Raw genomic sequence first — 16475 nt, forward strand, 5'->3', positions numbered from 1 at the left:
TCTCCCATTATATTTTCAGCAGAGATGCTCATTTTTCAAAAGTGGTCCCACTTAAAGTACATCAGGGCTTGATAACTTGGCAACTGAAAAATGAAACCCATAAATAGATGTTGTTGTTCACCCATTTGGCTTTTCTCATCCTGAAAGTTTTACCATGGGGAGCCCAGGCTGTATTATCCTGAATAACAAGTACGAGAAACCTACAAGTACCATTCAATTCATTAAGACTTTCAGAGACTTTTAACTTGGTTTAAATCAATAAATTACCCGCAAACAGCAAAATGTTCCCAAATGAATTAGATGCATATAATCTGTACTATCATTCAAAGTTGCCAGGATTTTATGCACCTTTTTCTTTACAAAGGCTATATTCCTACATTATTTGTTCTACAGCCCAGAATTTTGTATTCTTTGCTTTGTAACCATATCATATGTACTAAATGGTAAAGTTTCCATTCTTCTTCTTTCTTTTATATTGTTACCATATTCTCCTGTTCTTATGTTCAGCTTCTGGGCTGTCATACCTACATGCATTGTCACACTTATTACATAAACAGTAGTCAAATTTATATCTGTTCTAAAGCCCTGCTGAAAGTTATTGTTTGCTAAATAGTATTTGCAGGATTGCCTTCTGTATGGGAAAGTTCAATTAGCTTAAACAAAAACAACTGGGAATAGGAGAGAGCTTTTAAGATCAGCAGGAGGCTGAAACACAGAGATCCCTTCCAGAAAAATAGATGTGGGGTTGGTGTTTAACATTATAGAGGTAGGCTACCTGGTGTGTTTTAATAATGCTTTTGATTGCTTTCCATCATTGGTATAGTGCTAATAGGGTGGTTACAAATGGTGCCTAAATTTCATTTTTGTTAAAGATTATTAAAGTTGAAAAAGATAGTACTTGCCACGTATGGTTTGCAACTCTCCTTGATAAAAAGCTATCTGAATACAAAGCAGAAAAAAATTGTGTAGAATGTCAAAAACTGTATTTAGCAAAGACCCCACACCTGCAGGTGGGTTGTTCATCCAGCAAATCACCATTAAAGAATGTTAATGCTGTGTTTAAAGAGTTAAGCCAGAAATTACCCTACTGTATTTCAGCATAGCCGTTGTAGTTAGCTGGCAGAAGGAGAGATAGTTCCTTTCAAAGGAACTTAGCCTGTATAAAACCATGAGTCATTTAGGCATCACTTTGTCTTCACCAAAAAAGAGAACATGCATCACCAAGATTCTTTTCTTCTTCTTCAATTGTGTCCAGTTCTCAGAGACTGCCTGGACAAGTCCCTGCAGTTTTCTTGGCAAGGTTTTTCAGAAGTGGTTTGCCATGGCCTCCTTCCCAGGGCTGAGAGAGAGGTTGCTGAATTGTGTAATATTTGCAAGGGCTTGTTTGTATTTCTGGGTGCATATTTGAAAATAATTATTGTAATTTAGACAATGCTGCTCAGCTCCCAGGGAAGGCTGTGAGCAGATGATTCATACTCTGCAGCTTGACTGTTCTCTTCTTAAGATTCTTCATTTTTATAACTGCCCTGAGCTGCAAACCATGTAAGAGGAGGTTAGTTATCCAAATGGATGCTTTTAAAGAAAATTGCATTTTGTTCTCCATTTCCAGGGTTAATGAAATTTTTCTGTTATTTTTAGTCCAGTGAAATCTATGTACTCCACCATACTTTGGATGGATGCCAGGACATTTGCCCCCATTGTTACCCAAAACCTGAGGATCTGCACCACAGGTTTAAAAGGAATGCTTTTTGCTTAGAAGCTTTATAAAAAAATCTGCAGAGCATGTTTGTTAGTTCTGGGTTGTTACCACATTTAGGGGTGTCTGCCCAGGAGGTCGAAAAGTCAAGATGGTGGCCTCAACTGTGCAACTGAAGCACCACTCCTGTTTTGCATGTACCATGGCATAAAAAGGGCATAGCTATGAGACCCTTCAGGTCATTCAAGCTCTTGAATCCGAATCCGCAGAAGTCCTTGTGTGAGTTCACAAACAGAGAGAGACAATTTGGTAACCTAGAGTTGTGTGACTGGCTTGGTCCAGGGTTGGAGACATGTGCTTTTCCTTAGTTGGGTTCCATCCATACTGGAACAAGAAGCAGCAGAGATGTTATGTGTGAACACCACTTCCAGTGTTCAAATTTAGTGAGATTAACTTTCCATTTTCTTATATCAGGCTGCTTGAGATTGGGGGAGCAATGGGAGAGCAAAGAATGTTGTTAGGGGTGTGAGGATTGTGCTTAACCAGTTTTGAGAAAGATAGCATAGTTGAATGTCCTTTTTTTTTAAAAAAGAGATAAACCTGCTTGTGGGGACGAGAACTATATCCTTGTCAGTAGTCTGAGCCTTCCATCCTGCTATATTCCACACTAGGATGGATAAGCTACTTAGAGATTCCTGAGTGAGTTGTCATATTTTACATTCAGTCCTCTTGCTGTTTACAAAACCGGAAGGACATGCCTCACTTAGAACTTGTGCATTATTAGTATCCGTTTGATTTAACCCGTAGGCAGGTGTTTTTTTTTTTATTCTTTGACTGCCGGTAATTTTGTGTCTCGGGGTAGAGTTAGCTGTTGGATCTGTGCAGGGTGGTATTTCGTCTAAGATGTTTGGCCTGATTCATATAAAATTGAATATCTAATGAATTTAGATAAGGAGACACCTTTATGGAAATTGGCAAGCTTTGTGTGGGTTGCATGTTTTCTAATAATATTTGCTGTGATAACACTGCTTTTTACTGATTTTTGTACATTTTAATCTATTGATGTTGGGCCTCTTTTGTGCAGGTTTTACCTTGTTGGTTATGACCAGTGGTCAAAACAATAAATGAATTGAATTGAACTATATCCATCTATAATAGGGTCTCTCAACTGTGGCAACTTGATGTGTGGACTTCAACTCCCATGCTGGCTGGGGAATTCTGGGAGTTGAACTCCACACATCTTCACATTGTCAGGGTTGAGGAACACTGATCTATAACATCCTGCAGATCATCAGCAATGTGGTTTCACAGAAGACTTTGCTGCTGATTTTTCTGCACATGGCCTGTTTCCACTGAGGGGACATGTTGAGTGCTAGAGTATTTGTTTTGCTCTTGGCTGTGTTGACCAGAAAGGAAACTAGCTTTAATTTGAGTACTGGCTACCTATATTGGTTACTGTTGCTTGGTTTGAGATACTAGAGTGAACAGATGATGCATCATTAAAAATTGGGACATTTCAAAGGAATGTATTCAAACTATAATATGCTATGCAATAAATACGTGGTTACTTGGTTTTGGTTTAGCGTGACGTGTGAACCTAGTCTATGATTACATTGTCTGAAACGTTATTGTAAAGTAGCCGCACAAGTTGAATTTATACTTGTCAGGCCAAAATCACCTGAAACCACCTCTGGAGAAGCAGATGGCTGTTTGCCTTTCCTTAGGCCAGTCTGGGTACCATTCATAGCTTGAGCCAGGCTACAGCTTTGAGGCTTGCTGAATGAAAACCAGTCTAGGAAAACCTAGTTTTTAAAAAGCAGCTGGTGGTCCGTTTCACAGGTCAAGGGCAATTACGGGTTTTGACATTTGGGGAGGGTGGGGAGTTGCTCTGTGTCCTTAGCTACCAGGCAAATTCTTAGGGGCACTGAAGGCTCAGTTAGAGAAAGCCGGTGCTTTCCTGAAAGGCAAACTGAAAACCAGAAATGCTCCCAGCGTGGCAGGGCTGGCTTTGTCAATCTGGCTTCTCCAGATGCTTGAGGACCACAAATCAAAGAAATCCATCTTGACAACTGCATCTAGAGGGTGAAGGATTGCGAAAAGGTGGTAGAGGGTGGTGGTATAAACAAACTGACGATACACACTGAGAAGCCTGTAAGCAACCTGACCCACAAAAAATCTTCAGAAACCACAAAACATCTTCAGACATGTCCCTAGAACTAGCAAGTCCAAAATTAAGCCAAGCTGTACCTAGCACTTTCCCAACCAGCCAGGATTCTGAGTAGGTTTCCTACTGGTGGAAAAAACTGAGGTCTGCCTGGTAGTAGCTAAAAGAACTTGATTTCTCTTTAGAATATCTGAGTTATTCTATTACAGAGACTAAAGGAGTTAGAATAACTTCAGAGTTAGAATTCTTGTCAGTATGGCAAAGCGTTTCCCCATCACAAAACAGGCTTAAAGATTGGCTCCTGTTCATACCGCACTCTGAGCTGGCATACCACGTTTTAGCTTAGCGCATGGTGTGAACCCAACTTCCATGGGTAGGTTTTGGTGCAGTATGTCATGTAAACCCAGGAAATTAATTCAGTTGGAGCTGTGGTTAAATTCATGAGTAAATGTATCACACAGTACATACAATTAAGGCTGGGCTGACCGTACGTCCACATGGTCCTCTTTAAGAATAGGTCCATCCTTACCCAGATACTCTTGCAAGAGTTTCAAGCAATTACTCAGTGGTTTCTTGTGTAATAGGTACAATCATTATGGCACAGTTGTTCATTTGGTTATGTCTGATCAAGTCACTGTTGATTCCTAGAAACCACACAGACAGATTTTCTCCATGACGATCTGTCCCTAACATGATCTTTCAGGTCTTCCACCGGTGTACTAATAGGGACTATAACTGAGTCCATCCACCTTGCTGCTGATCATCGTCCTCTTCTCTTTCCTTCCATCTTTCCCAGCATTATACACTTTTCAAGAGAGCTAGGTCTTCATTTTGATTGATTGTGTGCCATCAAGTCATTGTCAACTCTTAGAGACCACACAGATTTTCTCCAGGAAGATCTGTCCATAACCTTTTCTTTCAAGTCTTCCAACTGTGCACTCATCGCCATTGTAACTGAGTCCATCCACCTTGCTGCTGGTCATCCAAGTCTTCTTTCTTTCCACCTTTCCCAGCATTAGAGCCTTCTCCAGAGAGCTGGGTCTTTGTGCAATGTGTCCAAAGTTGTTCATACAGCAGTTAATATATAATTGTCCTGTCTTTTTTTGGGTGTTGGGAGAAGGTTCATGTTTTGACTGGTGGCACATGTTCTGCCCCTAAGAACGGCAGCCAGAGAACGTGTGGGCAGCCACCACCTGACGTGTTCTCCAGTCCCTCCAGAAGGGAGGGGGGACAAGCAGTCTAGCCAGTTCTTCACCTATTTTTTAAAAAATATGTCATGCTTAATATTTCTATTGGGATATTACTGGCACAAAGCGTTTGGGGTAATTGCAAACCCATTGCCGTTTTGCCAGGATTTTGTTCCAACTGATTTGTAAAGTGCATGTGTGTAGCACATAGCAACCACCGCTGACAAATAAGGATAGAGGGGGTGGGTGGTTGATGTATATCTTGGAGGTGGAAAAGGCCAGAGATTTCAATTGCCCACATTTCCAATTGCAACTTTGCAGAAGCTTTGGAACAATCCTCCCCCATCCTTGCCCAGCCTTTCACACAGTTCACCAGAGATACGTCCAAACAGATGCCAAGCTTTGATGGGATAATTGTTCTTTGGGTAACACTGAAATGTAGCATTTCAGATGGTGAATTTAAAAAGGTCTCTCTCGTTTCATGGCTAGCTTCGTGATCATTTAAATTCTAACAGCTTGAAAAAGCCAGAGATTACCAAAAAACAACCACCTTGAAACAAAAGAATCCTCATCTGCTCCTGTGTTCCAATAGATATGGGCCTACTAAATAGACCCTTTCGTTTGTCATGTGAGTTTTTCGGTTCTTCAGCTTCTGCTACGATAAGTGTGGATGTTACAAAATCTGATGAAGAGTGTAAAAAATAGCTGTTCTTCCTTTTCTTGATAATTCAAATCCTAGTTCACTTGGATGTTCTCCTATGTGTGCCCCACTGTAATTAACTTTACCATCTTAGGTTCTTTAGAATTGTCTGCCATTTTTTTCTAAATTAATAGGTGACCAGTGGAAATGGGCATTTCATGCTTTTATGGTAGTAAAAACAGTAGTAGGTCAATTGTACTATGGGCTGAAAAACAGAGTACTTTTTCTCTATCTGAATAAGCCTTTTACCACCAGAAGTCCCAACTGCAGGACTCTTTAGCAGTCTGGACTGCATATTTATATATTCTGTTCCCTGTTTTTTTCCAATTGTTAAACAACTTGCCTTTACTGTAATACCAATAATGTAATTCCAGAACATGACATGAATATTTAAGACGAGTTCTAATTCAAGTCTGTTTCTTGAGTTTTCTATTTCCTCTAGGCTTCCTTTCCTTTTTTTTCATGAACGAATGAATGCATGCTTTCAGGACCAAGGAAGGAATTGCTAGGATCATTCCGCTTCACCTCTCCTGGTGTCCTCCTGATGTGGTAGAACCAAGTTGTTTGGGACTACTGGAATTGCTCTCCCAGTGCATTTGAAAAGCAGCAGCTGATTCTTTTAAAACATTTCATGGTGTAGAACAAAGGTAATCATCTGGGTATATTATCTCTAGATCCTGATTCTCAACATTTTCTTTTTGTGAGTATAGGGTTAGGGCTAGTGTTGGTATGCCAATGGGCAGATGGTGTCTCCAGAGAGGTGGTTCCCTGTGTCATCTTTTATGACTGTTCCTGCCAAACTATGGAATGCATGAATTTGGGAGTTACGTTTCACTCCTACTTTTTTCCACTTTAGGGAAGGTCTTAAGTTTCTGAATTAATAATAACTTTAGCTATTGTACTGGGTTTTGTTTATATTTTATTATAGATTGGATACCCTGGCGTAGAAAGGCAGGTAATAAAATAATAGTAATAATAACATCAGTTGATGTTATTTTACTTTCTCAAGGTATGTAGACTTGATTTTGCTGGCACACTTCTCTTTCTTGATTTTTCTTGAAAGAGGGTATCTTAGCATACTGTTTTGCTGTTTTCTTCCTATCCGATGTCTTCAGAATTTGTGGGATTGGCGTGTAAACATCCATTATACATCTACCACCATAATCTTTTTTTTCCAGCATATATATGTGGCTACTTATTGTTTATTCGTTTAGTCGCTTCCGACTCTTCGTGACTTCATGGACCAGCCCATGCCAGAGCTTCCTGTCGGTCGTCAACACCCCCAGCTCCCCCAGGGACGAGTCCGTCCCCTCTAGAATATCATCCGTCCACCTTGCCCTTGGTCGGCCCCTCTTCCTTTTGCCTTCCACTCTCCCTAGCATCAGCATCTTCTCCAGGGTGTCCTGTCTTCTCATGATGTGGCCAAAGTATTTCAGTTTTGCCTTTAGTGGCTACTTATGCATCCCCCCAATTGAGGACATGCATAGTCAAAGAATCAAGGACAAAAGAAGATTGTGTTTGCATAAATTGCATAAATGGAAATTTGTGTTTTAAACAGAATACATTCCCCGGATTAGGTGTCAGGGTGCAAAATGATAATGGACAACTTGAAGAACCCTGATCTACATTATGGTTCTTGAAACTGGATTTAGATAGGACAACCCTTTAAATAAAGAACATCACTGAAGAGACATATTCTGCATGAAATTTCAGGAAGAAGAAGAAGAAATTGGCGGTACAGCTAGGTGAAAATGGATAACTTATCATCCAGATTTCAAAGTTGGCGCAACTGATTAGTAACTAGACATCCCTGAAGCAAAAGTTCTTCTGGGACTGTTTTTCAGTTAAGTTTTACTGCAGCATGGAAGAGCAGGCTGTCGAGGTACAAGTGCAGGCACCTGTCCTGCCTCCTTCCCCTCCTATTTCAGCCTCCTCCCCAGCGGCAGCATGGCAGAGTGGCTTATAAAAGCTGCAACCCTGAAACAGGTGGGGGAGGAGAACGGATGAGATGCACGTGTTTTGAAGCTCCGTAGCAGCAACAGACAGAAAGCAGCCGAATAAAAGAAGGAGTTTTGTCTTCCCCAAGACTGGAGCATCCAGAGGAAAAACAAAGAGGCACAGCAAAGCCAAGCACAACGTTGAGAAGGTGCAAGTACCTTACAAGCTGCCCATTAATAAAGAAGAAAAACAATAGAAGAAAACCCAGAGAGAGAATTTAAAGACAGACCAGGTTCTGTAAGAGTAAAACACTGTTGTAGACTAGTAATAGTATAAGAGCAGTAGTATACTAGTAATAGAAATAGTATGATATAGCAGAAGTAGTAGTAGAATATAGTATAGAAAATGTTGTATACTATCAATAGTAATAGAGGATAGTGTAAGGCAACAGACATAGAACTTTTCACTTTCGTACCTTGGATATTTTTTCAGAATAAAACATCTCCCCAACCCTTATAGATATAAAAATCCAATTGTCTAGGGTCCAGTGCTTTTGATGGATCTTTTGAGCTTGAGTCAATCAAACTGGGTATAGTTTAAGAATGCATGACCTGCAGTAACAGTCCAGAACTATTATTAATAATACTGTAAGGCATCTGGGACAGCTTCTTAACATAATCCACACAGTAGTTAGTGCTAAAAGAATTATGGTTTCTTTCATGCGTTTGGTCTCAGGGTAAGGGATTGTTTGAAAATAGCAAGCTTACTATCCCGTGGCAGAGTTCATGTAATAGCAGGGATATAGTTTGACCTCAGTGCAAGCTAAGGTGGTGGGGGGTTTCCTGTTTAAGGCAAAGATGAACCACTAACTTCTGAAATGGAACTGCATGCTGGATTCTGCCAGGTGGGACAAGAGAGCTGCACTTGAGAACTTGAAAAGTTGCCCAAGGTTCTGTTTTTGGATCCATGAAAGGTGATGAGATGAAAGAAGACCGGTTGCCCAAACTGGGCTGGACCTCCTAAAGGAGACTTTATCTTTTCTTTATGCGATTTTTACAGCCTTGTGACTTCACTGACCCAACTACATGTTCTTACTGGCAACCTTATGGAAATGGTTTGCTATTTTCTTCTTCCAGGATTTATTTTTACTTCCACTGTCATCTACAGCCTTGCAGGCCTCCCATACAAGGGTTAACCAGGTTTGATTCTGCCTTTTCTCTCAATAATGGCACAAGTGGGGGTAGAAAAAAGTAAAAAGGCTCACTGCTGTGCATCTTCCTGATTGGTGTAATTACGCATTCCTGCTGAGCTCTGAATCTGCCAGTTGTGAAGGCAGTTGTGTATTCTGGGTTTTTTAAAGGCTAGTAAGGACAATAACATAGAGGAGGTAGTTTGACACAAGTTCTTGTTTATTGATACACACTGTAAGCACAGCACAGTTTTTGCTTCAGGTATTGTTTTACAGCGTGCATCATACATACAGTCTGGAAAAGCACCACTTGAGACCAGAGATGCTGTTTGGGCTGTTGCGTGACTGCCATGCTGAAATTTTCTCAGCCACATGCAAGGGTTTTGAGGGTGATGGGGAAGAGGCTGTGATCATCAAATGGCCAACCTGTTAGGTTGCTTCGCGGATACTGCAACTGGGGAGTCAAGGTAAACATTTCCTCATTCTAAGACTTGACGCTTTCTAACTCGAACACTGCCAGAGAGGAAGGATCCTGATTCTTAAGACAGGTCCCACCAAAAAAAACAACCACCAAAGACTTCTGCTGAAGACTCAGACAATTCCTGAAATGCCTGAATACATTTCTGAAGTCATTAGGACAGGAGCAGATGCTCCATTCCTTGTAGATGATTGGGTCTTCTACTCCCATCATCCTCACCCAACATAGCCAACAAGAGATTTTTAGTCTGAAGGACACTAGAGTAGGGCCTTGGTATTTGAGGAGAAGGGCTCACCTCTTTTTGCTGTTTTGCAGTCTTAATTAAAATTCTACCTCCCCAAATTGCTTTAGAAAGAAGGAAACAATTTGTTAACACCAGAGGGGAAAAAAGTTGTTTCCAAGATGTTTACCTTTGGGGAAAGTTCCTACACAGGGGAGTCTCAGGCTATGAGGCCAAAAAACCTCCAGCATGTTGGCAAACTTTCTGGAGCATATTTTATGACACATACTTAGCTCATATATGAAACTGATCACATGTTTTCAGATGATCCCATCTGAAATCAAAACATGCCTTGAAAACTTGAGTGGTTTTAAGGCATACTTTTTATTTCATATGGGTTCGTTCTTCCACTTCTTTCCATGGTAGGAAAAGCTATGGTACTAGGGCAGATGTACATCAGAAAGACTTGCTTTCCAGGACTGATCCCTTTGAGGGATCTCTGATCATTCAGTTTGAAAACCATGAAAGAGATAGATCAATGCTATAATTTTGAGATCCCTATTTAATAGCTTTCACTTAGTGAAGGCCATCCTATAGTTCTGGATTTGTAATCAGTATGAGTTAGCGCTGTAGGGGAACTTGGTGTTGAGTCAGATTATTGTTCCATCCAGATAAGAACAGTCTTCCCTGCTTAGCAGCGGTTCTCTAAGATGAAAGCAGCATCTCTTGCAGCCCTCCCTGGGATGCCAAGAATCAAACCAGGATCTTCACCAACTGCAAATGTCATCTTCCCTTAAATATGTGCTTTTAGGATACTCAGCCAGGGACACGGTGGCACTGCGGGTTAAACCACTGAGCTGCTGAGCTTGCAGATCGGAAGGTCAGCGGTTCAAATCCGTGTGACGGGGTGAGCTCCCATTGCTTGTCCCAGCTCCTGCCAACCTAGCAGTTCAAAAACATGCCAATGTGAGTAGATTAATAGGTACCGCTTCGGCGGGCAGGTAACGGCGTTCCGTGTAGTCATGCCGGCCACATGACCATGGAAGTGTCTACGGACAAATGGTCTCTTTGACTTTGAAACAGAGATGAGCACCACCCCCTAGAGTCGGACATGACTGGACTTAATGTCAAGGGAAACCTTTACCTTAGGATACTCAATATAACTTCATCTACATGTATACTTTTTTTAATCTGTTCAATCACGTTCAATTCTTGGAGACTGCCTGGACAAATCCCTGCAGTTTTCTTGGCAAGGTTTTTCAGAAGTGGCTTGTCATTGCCTCCTTCCTAGGGCTGAGAGAGAGTGACTGGCCCAAGGTCACCCAGCTGGCTTTGTGCCTCAGGTGGGACTAGAACTCATGGTCTCCTGGTTTCTAATCTGTTGACTTAACAACTACACCAAACTGGCTCACATGTATACTTAGTGTAAGTTAAATATAGTTAATACGTTTACTTTCCCATCAAAGACTTAACTGGTTTCCCCTACCATCACGTTAAAAAATTACAATTTGCTAACATTTGGAGACCTTTGGTACCTCAGGGGACCATGGGCAATCTCCACTCCAGCTTAACTTATTCTAAAGAACATCCCTGTTTGGTTGCCAATTCTAGCTATATGCTTGTATTCTGGATCTTTGCTGGGACACATTTTCCAATTTTATCCTTTTAAGAAATATTACATGTCTCCACTCATCATTTTTCACAATGGTCGAGTTACACTGAAGTTTAGAAGCTATTCTAGCAGTTTAGCACATAATAAAATTGTTCTACTCCTATCTGAGACTGTGTGGAGGGTCCATCTGAATTGAGATGGCTGTTGGAAATTCTGGAGAACAGCTGCCAGTCACAGGAGATGACATAACATGTCTCTCTGTTGGAATGTGCCCCCAGACGCTAGAAAACCTCCCTGAGTTGTTTTTTCTCCCGTTTTTCATAAAAGTTGGCCAATTTTCACCCATCAACCGAATAGCCTCATCAAATGAAACGCCTTGGCCCAATTATACAAGACCTCTGTATTACATTTCCAGTACTGAAAAAAAAAATTAAAACAAAATTCTCTGCTTCTCTCTAGCTTTGCTGTATAAAATTAAATAGATTAATTTTAGGCAGTTAATAATGAATTGTTCTTTTCTCTTAAGTTGGGACGCAGCCCGATATCCTTTGATCTGAGACTAATCACTTGAACTAAGTCTTAGTTCTGAATAAGTATTACAAAACTGCACTATGAGCAGACTTTCTGAATGGGGTGAGGCCTGGCTGGTGGAAGATTTCCATTATCCAATGTAGCACAATCTAATACTTTAGTATGTTATGAGCCATTTGATTTGGGTATACTTCACAGCCTCTGTTCAGGAAAAGCAATGTGTTTCCACGCTTTTGCATCTTTATGGCAGTAGTAACTTCGACCTGCTTGTCACATTGTCTGTGCTTTTTAGTAGCCAAACCCTCTCTTTTTACTTTGGAAATGAAATGGAGAAACAACTTCCTCACTGAAATAAGACGATGACAATCTCACAGCTCTTCCTCTTGCTGTTTGCTCGCATTTCAGCTGGAGAACGCATGACACAAATCCAGCATCAAATGGCATTAGGGGTTTCTTAGCATACACGTACAAAGCTGGGAGGCATCAAGGACAGCCTCTAAATACCGACAGCATTTCCTGGAGCAAGTGACACTTAATTGGCAAAAAGTTGCAATATGCAGTGCAACGGGGGGAAGGGGAAAATAAAAAGCTAGTAGAGAAAAAGGCAGGTTCTTATTAATGCTAGCAGCATGCATGGCACAGTACTGCTACAGCACACAGCAAACACTACGCACTTGGCCTCACTGAACAGCTGGACACGTGGGAAGTTCAAAATGCTGTGTCAAGAATAAAGACACGTCTAAGGTCCTGAAGCATCCCCACCACCTCCATGGAGATGCTTCTTCACCTTAAGACCTGACTTTATTGGTTCTTATATACTTAAAATTGGGGGCTGGGGTTGGTTCCTTGGAGTCTGCCAGTAATTTAACAAAGGGTCAAGGGAGCCAGCCTCATAATACAACCACCAAGCTCTGTTACTGAGCTTGTCAGCGGAATTCTTGTTCCTTCTGTGAGAGGTTCAGAAGAACTTTATCAGAATCCCATTCCACCCTGATCTGCCTGCAGAACCACAGCTGCATTTTTTGCTCCAGCATCTCTTCATGCTGCAGAAGCTTTGAAGCTGGTAGTCTACAGTCCTCCTGGTCCTCATCTCTGCTCCCCATCAACGCAGCCGAGTTTCTCCTGCAGAAAGCTGAATTGCAGGGAAATATGGTAATTGCAGACAAGCAGCCTATCAGTGAAAGCTTTTCCACTGTGATCCATCAGTTTACAGTCAAAACCTCCCAAGCTTACTAGGGATATAGTCTGAAAACCAGCCATAATTGTGACGCACACGTTGCAGATTGGCATCTAGGAATGCTAAACTCACAGAGTTGAATGGTCCCTGCCAGTCATGTATGGCAGCTCACATGAGGCTTGATAAAGCCCCTGGTGTGCTGCTTGCTAGACTGCAAAAATAGAGTAGGAATGGTTGGGTTTTTGCATATCTGGCGCACTAGTATGCATGCTCTTGGACTGTGTTTGGCTTGATACTTGGGGGTTGGTTTTGTTGCAGATTCCAAAGAACTGCAAAAATGTTCTGACTCATTGCCTCTGAAACTTTTTTATTTCTCTTTGGGGGCTCAGTCACCAATCTTCACAAGGTACAAGAGTATCTTCTGAAGGGTGGTGGTGGTGGTGGTGTATGTGTGTTTTCCCTTTAAGTCACCTCTGGAATGGAAAAGGGCTTCTCAATGTGCTTGCTTGCTCCCTTCCAAACCTCAGGTGTCTAACCTGCTGCAAAATGAATTTTCTTTAAGATCTCGAGCCACATCTTAAGTACCCAGTGGGGATACAGAAGGGAGGCATAGAATTTCTTGCCGTTCAGGTTCTACAGCCTTCTCAAAGTTCCCTGCAGAAAGAAAAGGCACAATCTGCAGTTTTGCCCTGATAAAGGGAACATTCGCTCATGCAGCTCAAGGAAACCCATAGAAATAAAACTACCCATAATGGAGGAGGAAGAGAAGGCCACACCTTCAGCTTAAAGAGGGCGGCTGGCAGATGTGAGAAGCAGCTGCCAAGAGCAGGTCTGGCCTGTCCCAGGGAGCAGGTTCTGGGTGACGGACTGAAGACCTGGGAACGCTGAGACTGTGCAGAGCTGGGGAGTGGCTGCGAATGCATCTCTCTCCTTCCAGGCCAAGGGAAGCTCCCTTGGACCCTTCTGGTTTCTCTGCTGCTGGATGCCCACAGCTGCTGTGCCGCGGTCTAAAACTGGCCCACTGAATGGCACATGAGGTCTCTATTCAGAAAGGCTTAAATTTGGGGTCTTTGGGGTCTACCTGTGCTGCTGGCTTCAGTCATGTCATTGTACTTGGGAGTCCCAACCAACGTTTGCAGCACCTCCTGGCTGCCGCGATCAAAATCTGAAGTTGGGAGCAAAGATGGGGGAAGCTTTCAGTCTGTGGTCTCCTTATCATAGGAAGGAGGAGGAAACTGAATGGAAAGAGATAGGGCTAAGTAAGCCTGTAATAGAAGGAAACTCTCTTGTGTTCGTGGCTTATTTAAGGCATTGTGCTAAGCCAGCTGTTCTGCACTAAGCCATTGTTGGTGTTAATCCTAGTTCCTAGGTCCATAAACCATATTAGGTCATAAATTATTGGTTGCAAATCACGACAGCTAGGTTCACACGTCACATGAAGTCCCATATCACATTCCAGTTGGATGGGAGTTGTAAACCTAGACATGAGCAGCTGGAACTTAGCAGCCTGTGAGTGCTTCTGCATTGTGGTAAAGAAAAACTGAATCACCACAGTAGAGGGAAAACTGCAAGTGATTTGTCTTTCTGTCTTATTCTCCTCTCTGCACCATGGATGAGGCTCCAGCTTCTTTCTCCTCCATCTTCAGAGCACAATCCCAGAATGGGATGCAGATGAGGGTTTTGCCAGCCCAGATCTGTAATCAGTTATCATGGAAAACAGGGGAACCAGGCTGCGTATGTTTACACAGCAACATCACCCATCAACATTCCAGCTGCCAGCACACCTGTTGGAACCTGTTGTTCCCTCTCCCTTGTTCTTCCTCAATCGAAATAAAGGACGTAAAGAATAAGATGTCACACCCTGTGGAAATGAGCGAAAAAAGAATCTCTGTGTAATCCCTTCACCTCCCTTCCCTAGCCTGTATGCCCATCCCAGGTTTATTTAAGCAGATCACAAACCCATTCTACCCATTGCTAAACCTAGTTGAGGTGGTCTTTGGGCCAGCTGGGCCTTTAGCCCAGGACCCTCCCAGAATGGGGTGGGGAAACTTCTCCTTCCAACCTTCAACATACAACTTAAAAAAGCGAATCATGCTATGGATGAAGAGAACCTGTGAAAAAGATACATTGTGGGGAGAAATGAGGCCAAAAGAAATAAGGCAGGAGATTGAGAAGAAATTCTAGTTGGAACATTTTGTTTAGGAAGCTGCTTGTTCAGCAGACTGGCCAGACTACCTGCTGTGTGTGCAATGTGAAATGCCCATTTGAGGTTGGGCTGGGTCACAGAAGAGAAGATAAGTGGACTTTTTTCCTAGAGAGACCTCAGAAAATTGAGGGCTGCCCTTTTCGTAGTCAGTAGACCTGGAAATGCAGGTCCTTCAAAGTTGCTCTGATTGCACACTCTTTCTCTCTCTTCCCAAGTCAAAATCTTATTTACAATGGCAAGGAAACATGCAAGAGAGAGAGAGAGAGAATGGGGGCAAGGACAGTGGGAAGGGGAACTTCTCCAGCCGGTGGACCCAATTATCAGATAGCCACCCCTACTTTCAAGGGCCATGGGATTCTCCAAGATCTCTCACATTCCTGTTTGTTCCATCTTCCTCCCCACCCTTCCCTGTCTCTAGCGCCCCACGCTGATGTTGCATGTCTTGCAACTAGGATCCTTCTTGGCATCAGCAGTCGAGAGGCTCATGAGCTGATGGCCGCTGATCTCCCCCAGAACTCCTAGGCTGAGGTCAACCGGTTCTGTATAAATGATCTCCAGGATGACATCCTGGGCATGACGGTAGGTGAGCTCGCCATCCTCCATGCAGCAGGTGAGGAACTTGTTGCAGGAAATGTCCAACTGGGGCAGACGCTCCCGACAAAAGTGGTCTCCAGCAGAACCTTTAGGTGCCAGCACCAGAATGACGTAATGGTAGGCCGTGTACATGCAGTAGAAGTCCGCAAAATAGAGGTTGGTATTGGGGCCAAAAAGGCGCTGCACGGGCACCTGGAAACGATAGCGGCCATAAGGGGAGTCCTGGGGAGGCTGGCCAGTGTTGAACTCAGTATTACAGCTGAAAAAGATGCCATGCAGCATGCCACTAGTGGGTGAGCCGTGGCTGCCACTGTTGTCCTTCAAATATGGCTTCATGACATTTCCGCTGTGCATTCTGGCCAGAAGGGAGACACAGATAGTTAGGAAAAGGATGAGGTTAGGATTCAGGTCAGCCTTAAATTTGGGAGGGAACCAGGTAGGGATGATGGTAGGATGGTAGGCCTTCATAGCTATACTTCCACCCAGGATTTTCAGGATGTGAATACTAGAAAGTAGGAATTAACAAACAGCGGCTAGGAGCAGATTATGGATTTATGGCCTCAGATATCCTCCGTTTGCCAATCTCGGAGGAGAAGTCCCAGTCAGTATGGTAATTAAAGAATTAAAATTTAAATTTAGAAGATCAAGATCTAAATCCTATCTCAGCTATGTAGCTTTGTCATAGCCTACCTTTGCTGCCAGGATAAACGGGAATGCCCTTTGTATCATATCTTAAGCCTTGGAGGAAAGATAAACCAAGGTCATGTTGTATAGGGATTATGA

At 42.6% G+C, this 16475-nt stretch overlaps 1 protein-coding gene across 1 annotated transcript in view; it reads right to left on the reverse strand.

Annotated features, from left to right (window-relative positions):
• Positions 1–14494: 14494 nt before the first annotated feature.
• PHYHIP (phytanoyl-CoA 2-hydroxylase interacting protein) overlaps positions 14495–16475 on the reverse strand; it is a 35780-nt gene continuing 33799 nt past the window's right edge. Inside the window, exon 5 of the mRNA XM_063310906.1 lies at positions 14495–16047. Coding sequence (XP_063166976.1) covers positions 15513–16047 — 535 coding nt within the window. The 3' untranslated portion in view covers positions 14495–15512. The remainder of the gene's footprint in view (positions 16048–16475) is intronic.

The sequence above is a fragment of the Candoia aspera genome, chromosome 9 (assembly GCF_035149785.1).
Source record: "Candoia aspera isolate rCanAsp1 chromosome 9, rCanAsp1.hap2, whole genome shotgun sequence".
Lineage (NCBI taxonomy): Eukaryota > Metazoa > Chordata > Lepidosauria > Squamata > Boidae > Candoia > Candoia aspera.